The sequence below is a fragment of the Onychostoma macrolepis genome, chromosome 16 (genome assembly GCF_012432095.1).
Source record: "Onychostoma macrolepis isolate SWU-2019 chromosome 16, ASM1243209v1, whole genome shotgun sequence".
Taxonomy (NCBI): Eukaryota; Metazoa; Chordata; class Actinopteri; order Cypriniformes; family Cyprinidae; genus Onychostoma; species Onychostoma macrolepis.
The window spans coordinates 18,278,125-18,284,124 of NC_081170.1; the positions used below are offsets into that span (position 1 = coordinate 18,278,125).

The 6,000-nt window shown below is 33.0% G+C and overlaps 1 protein-coding gene across 3 annotated transcripts in view; it reads left to right on the forward strand.

The window, feature by feature from the left end:
- Positions 1-3,784, forward strand: part of si:dkey-246i14.3 (ephrin A4) — a 52,828-nt gene extending 49,044 nt beyond the window's left edge. For 2 of the 3 annotated variants that reach the window (XM_058748060.1, XM_058748061.1), the window contains 2 exons: positions 285-311; positions 892-2,857. In XM_058748060.1, coding sequence (XP_058604043.1) covers positions 285-311; positions 892-989 — 125 coding nt within the window. In that variant the 3' untranslated portion in view covers positions 990-2,857. Of the gene's footprint in view, positions 1-284; positions 312-891; positions 2,858-3,122 lie in introns of those variants that run through there. The other variant, XM_058748062.1, reaches the window with a different exon arrangement.
- The last annotated feature ends 2,216 nt before the right edge of the window (positions 3,785-6,000 follow it).

A 6,000-nucleotide genomic window follows, 5' to 3' on the forward strand; every position in this document is an offset into this window, starting at 1 on the left:
TTCCACCTTCATTTTTTTTTCTGCTATCTTTCTGTGTGCGACCTTTAAGAGAATTTGCATTGAGGATGTATTTTGGGGTTGAGCAGCCGTTAGTAATTTTTCAGTATGTTTCTGCCTGAGTAATGGTAAATGTCTCTCTGTGCGTTTTTCTCCTCATTTGTTCTCAAGAATGATGTTACAAGGTTGTAGTTCTTCAAAAAAAAAATAATAAATAAATAAAAATGTACAAAGTACTTGGACCTCACATGTCTGTCTTTCTTTCTCCCTCTTTTTATATCCTCTAGCAACAGCTGAATCATCAAGACAAGAAGGTTAGTGTTTATTGCCATACAGTTTTTTCCCTTGGTTTATAATATGACACAGAATAACAAAATTCCTATTATTTTTTTTATTCATTAAAGCAAATTATTTAATTATAAATAGTTAAATACAAATAAATAAGTGTATGTATGTATATGTGTGTGTGTGTGTGTGTGTGTGTGTGTGTGTGTGTTTGTGTGTGATTTTTATATTAATAATTATAAAAAAGATTGATTATTTTTATCATGGTTTTAATTCTGACCAAATAAAAGATTTTTACATAATGTGTGTGTACTGTGTATATTTATGTATAAATAAGTACACACACATGCATGTATAAATTTCAGAAAAATGTTGTACATTATGTAAACAAACTTTTATTTTTGATGCGATTTTAATCTTTTGACAGCACTCATTTTTATTAATATAAAACTGCATTCTTAGTTTTGAGGAGACATAAAAGATACAAGATGATTGTGAATGTTAAAATGGGCAAAAACAATTACATATTTTTTTCTTTGCATATGTGTTTTTACATTTATAATTATTTTTCTTTTTTTTTTTTTTTTTTACTTTTTATGATCGTTACAGCCACAGTGAGACCGTCACACAGCAGCGCTGTCCATCTGATGACAGTCGGACGACTTTCTCTCCTCCTCATCTTCCTCTTATTGCCTTATTTTCTCTAATATCCCTTTTTAAAATGTAAAACCTAAAAACAAGTGCTCTGTTGCGGCTGATATTCCTCCATAACCAGTTGCATTACAGTAAATGCTTGTTCTACTTCTGTGGATTACACACACACAGATCGACAGACTCTCTCTCTTTCTCGTACTCCTTTGCTCTGTCATTTTTGTCACGCTATTAATCTCCATCCCTCCATTTCCTTTCTGGCAGTCTCTCTCTCTCTCTGTCCACTCTCAGTGGCTTCTTACTCCTGTCTGCTCTGATAAAAGTTCACTCTGTAACAGAGCGACACTAATCTACCTTCAAAGAGCTTATCTTACTGTTCATTTTCTTTTAATCCATCTGTCCTTAAGAGTCAGACATTCCTTTACAAGCCCCTGCTCCCTCTCTGTCCTACTGTACAACAAACTGAGCCAAAGACGAGGAGGATGAAGCTCCCGCTCCTGCGGTTTGTACTACTGAGTGGAAGATCAGGGACAGAGTGACCATTCATACATGTGATCACTAACATATCCAATGATCAACAACTTTTTTTATTTTTTTTTTATTTTTTTTTTTCTCCTCTCTTTGAAAAAAGGAATACATTGAAACCAAAGCCAGACCACAGCATTTAAAAATGATTTTGCTGTATTGACTTTAAGCAACCTGTCAGAACTCTGGAATATCCTGGAATTTTTGTTCAGCTTTATTTGAAATTTGGAATTTGTGTGACTGAGTGACGGCCTGCCTGGACCACGCAGGAAGAGAAAGAACTACTTCCTGTTCATCACTTGTGGGGCATGATCAGTCATTTCCCAGTCATTGTGTGTTTGCGTTTAATAAGGCACTTAATCAGGTTCATTCAACATCATTATTTGTTTGTTTTTTCACATTATTATTTGGGTATGTGAATTATATGTAACGAAAGTGTTCGTTTTGTTTAACTTGATGAGGGAATATGCAAAATATTTTTCGTGATCCATATCCATAAGCAATCTGTTCTTTTTTTCAGATAGCAATTAAGCAATCTGTTTTTTGTTTTTGTTTTGTTTTTTCAGATAGTCTGAAATAATGCATTGATTATAGAGAAAACAATATCCTTAGTGTTGTTTAATGTCTTTTTTAACCATTTGTTTAATTTTTAAAAGAGGATTTCTTAAGATATTTTATTTACTGTAAATTTGAACATGGAATATTCATATTATCAGGAAAAGAAAAAACAATATTGTTTTAATGCTTATATCTAATATAGATATAAGCATCATTTGTTTGTTTTCTCACATAATTATTGATCCTCTTATTGGTATGCAAGAGAATCAAAATAGCCTAAAATACGAAAAGCTGGAAATATTTATATTTAAATAATTTAAGTATTTTTCAGATGTATTTGTTTTTGTTTTTTTTTTAATGATTGTTTAAAATTAATATTTTTTTTCAATTCAGTTCTAATAGTAAAGTCATTTTGTCCCCTTTTTTTAAGTTTTAAAAGTTTCAATACACATTCTGTGGTAATGATAAATGTTTTGTTTTTGTTTCTCTAGTTTCTGATGGTTTTCTGTTAATTTCATATTTTCAGATTTAAATCATGTCTGCCAAAACCGAACAATCTGTTTATTTTTATTTTTTAAATTATAGTTTTGTTTGTTTAGGAATGTCATTTTCTTTGTAATTTGAGTGTTTCACATTTTTGTGAAGTGATCACGATCTTCTGTGAAGAACTTTTGTCTTAGCCATTTTTCTACGGCAAAATGAGCTACAAAAATAAAATGTTAAAAAATAATGCTTTTCAAACAGTGTGTGTTCCACGTGTTTTATAGTGAAAATTCCTGTTTCATACACGTGTTATTTGAAAGTGAATCTGGAGCCAGTCATCACAATAATTTAGCGAAGTCAGCTCCTGTTTATTTTTAGGGTTTTCCTTTTTTTTTTTTTTTTTTTTTTATTCATTTGGCCAAGCTGTATTTATCTGATGATCTAATTTATCTTCAGTAATTTGAAATTCTCGTGAATAATTTGTTAAATAAGTGAATAGCAAATTAATAGGAGAGCAGATTAATTTCTACTGTAATGGTTTTTTGTAATTATATTACAAGTCACAGTCTTCAAAAATGTTTTGACCTTAAGTGCATATCAGGAGGTCTGTTTGTCTCCTCTAGATGGCAGCTGTTCCACACGGAGCTGCAGAAACGCTGCTGAAGAAACCCTGGTTTCATGAGGACAGTCAGGCAAAGGAGAAGGTGTGCAGTGTTATGAGTCACCATGAATCATTCCCCCCGAAACAAAAAACACTTCCAACTGAACTGAGATATTACGTAAAGTCTGTGTGTAATTAAACAGATCTGTAACTACATAACATTTGTTTATTTGGATGTTACAGTTTTCTAGCAATGATGGTGAATGTCAGTATCCCACATGTGTGCCCTATGTGTTTCTTAAACTGATATTTGTTATGATTTACCTTTTTTTTTTTTTTTTTTTTTTCTGAAGTAATGTGAAAGTAAACAATAACAAGTACAGCACATGGCTATTGTGCTGAGGGAAGAACACAAAAATATTATATCAAATAAATCATGTAATCATTATAGAACAGGATTTACTGTTTCTGCACTTACATATCATACTATTTATACTTTTAACCTGTATTGTTCATTCGCTTTATAACAGTCATTGATTTATGCACTGGTTGTGTGATAATTGGTCAATGACAAAGGTTAAATATTTAAGAAATGTAATTTTCATATTCAATTTAGCTTCACACAATTTTGATACTGACCCTATAGGTTACTTGGTTGTAAAAAGTACTGAAAGTACTTTTCAAAAAGTTTTAAATACAGTGCTATGAAAATGATTTTCTGTATTTTTGCATATTTTTGTGTTAAATGTCATCAAATCAATCCCCTTGGAGCCAATAACCGTTAACAAACACAACCAAAATGCTTTTTTTCAGTAACTTCTGTGTCAATTTTGTCAAACTCCTCTGACTGCACTGATAGACTGCACTTTTAAGGTCCAGCCATACCATTTCAGTTGTTTTGTACTTGGAGTTAATGGGTGTGTCACACTACACTTTCCATTCCGTTGTCTTCCATTCATATGTATATGCAAATTCAGGAGACAGATAAGATCATGCGAATTTAATTTTGCTCCAAAGTTCCAGTTTGGTGAACCAATAGAAATCAATACATCCTGTCGGAATCGCGATCTATATCTACACCTTTGTAACTTATTTACACCTAAAGGGTGCATATTGGCACCTTAAAATGACATAATAGCATCTTTTGAGAGATTACTGCCCCAGTGTCATATTCAGTCACTAAAGGAAGCATCCTGCAGGCTCTTTTGGCTCCTGCCCTTGTAATATCTATAATACCCCTATTCTACAAATGATTGAATATAGAGATATGGATAGAATTATAAACCAAATGTCCAGCGTTTTCATTTTTAATAAAGGTAAATTACAAAGCATTTTGCTTTATACATTTGCAGCAAAATCAGACTACAGACAGTTTTACCTTAAAATGATAGAAAATATTATAATAGCCTTTTTGAAAAATATTGTTAGCTGATGCTAACTTGAGATCATTTTTTAATATAAAGCCCATGTATTTTTAGTCAATCAACTAGTTAGAATACATTTGATGGAAAAACAAAGGATTTGATGTTCAGAACAGAGAAACTACAGTACTACAGGGGGGCGTTTTACCCCACCCAGGTAATTCTGTCATTCTGAAAGTAGAATTATATTTTTCTTAAATAGCATGTACTCCCTATCTACAAGCCTCAATGTTCTCATATCATATAACTGTGATGTTTTACAAAACAACAAGCTTTAAAACACTTTTTTTCTTACTGCTGAAAATTAGATCATTTGCTGTAAATTCAATTTTCTCTCCGGTACATCACCAGTGTAAGCTTCATGGTGAAAACTTCTACATCATTCTCGTCAACGTAGTCCATAGTTACAACAAAAATGTATTTTGACTTTATCTAGTGGTTATTTGAGGAAAAACAGGAGGGCGTTTTGCTCCACTCTACCCTATATTGAGACATATCTGTGGTATGATAACATATTTTTAGAACTACAAAAATCCCAATAAACATCCCAAGAAAACTAATTATCAGCCATTGACAGTATCTTCTCTCACCAATGCTGTTGGCCATCAATAAATAGATTGAAGTGTCAGACTCAGCCTCATTCAGATCCAGCTGGGTTTAACTTCTGTCCCTACTATTTCAATATTCAAAATAGTTAACATATTGTTCTGTCAGCCCAAGAAGCAAACAGAGGCGGGGGAAGAGCAGGTGACAGGAGGGGATGTGATGGTTAAAATGAGTTTATTGAACCAGCACATTTTCAACAAGCATAATGCAATGCATAATTATTTACAACATTACAGAATTTGATGGAGATATTCTCTTATCTCTAAATAACTTGTGAAGACAACACAGCACAACATAAGATTAAACAGTAACAGAAAAAATAATAGTAACAAAATTATATAGATATCTACAGAGTTGCTTATTTCCTCTAATGAGCTCAACTTGTCCTTTCACATTCAACTGCTTTTACTTGCTGAACATTTCTTAACATGTAAATATTTGTATTAACATAAAAGGATTCAACAACTAAGACATAAACTGAACGAGTTTCACGGGCATTTGACAAACAGAAATGAACTAATGGGTTGATGAACAAAGACAGGGTCGATCTAAAAAGTTGCAGAAGTGAGTATGTTGTGTGGCCAACAGCTACTTTAAGTACTGCAGACTGCAGAGCATCTCATCCTCATGGACAGCACCAGATTCACCAGTTGCTTGCTTTGAGAGGTTTCCTCACTCTTCCACCAAGGCTCTTGCAAGGGACACATGGTTACACGTGTTTTGCCACTGCAATGATGATCAGCTGTCCTTCTTGTCTCCCTGTAGCTCTGTCGTATGCGTACATCATGAACATTGCAGTTTATTACTTTGGCCACACTTTCACATCTCCCTGCAGCAGGACTATGTGATGTTCACACAGGTGATCAGGAACCC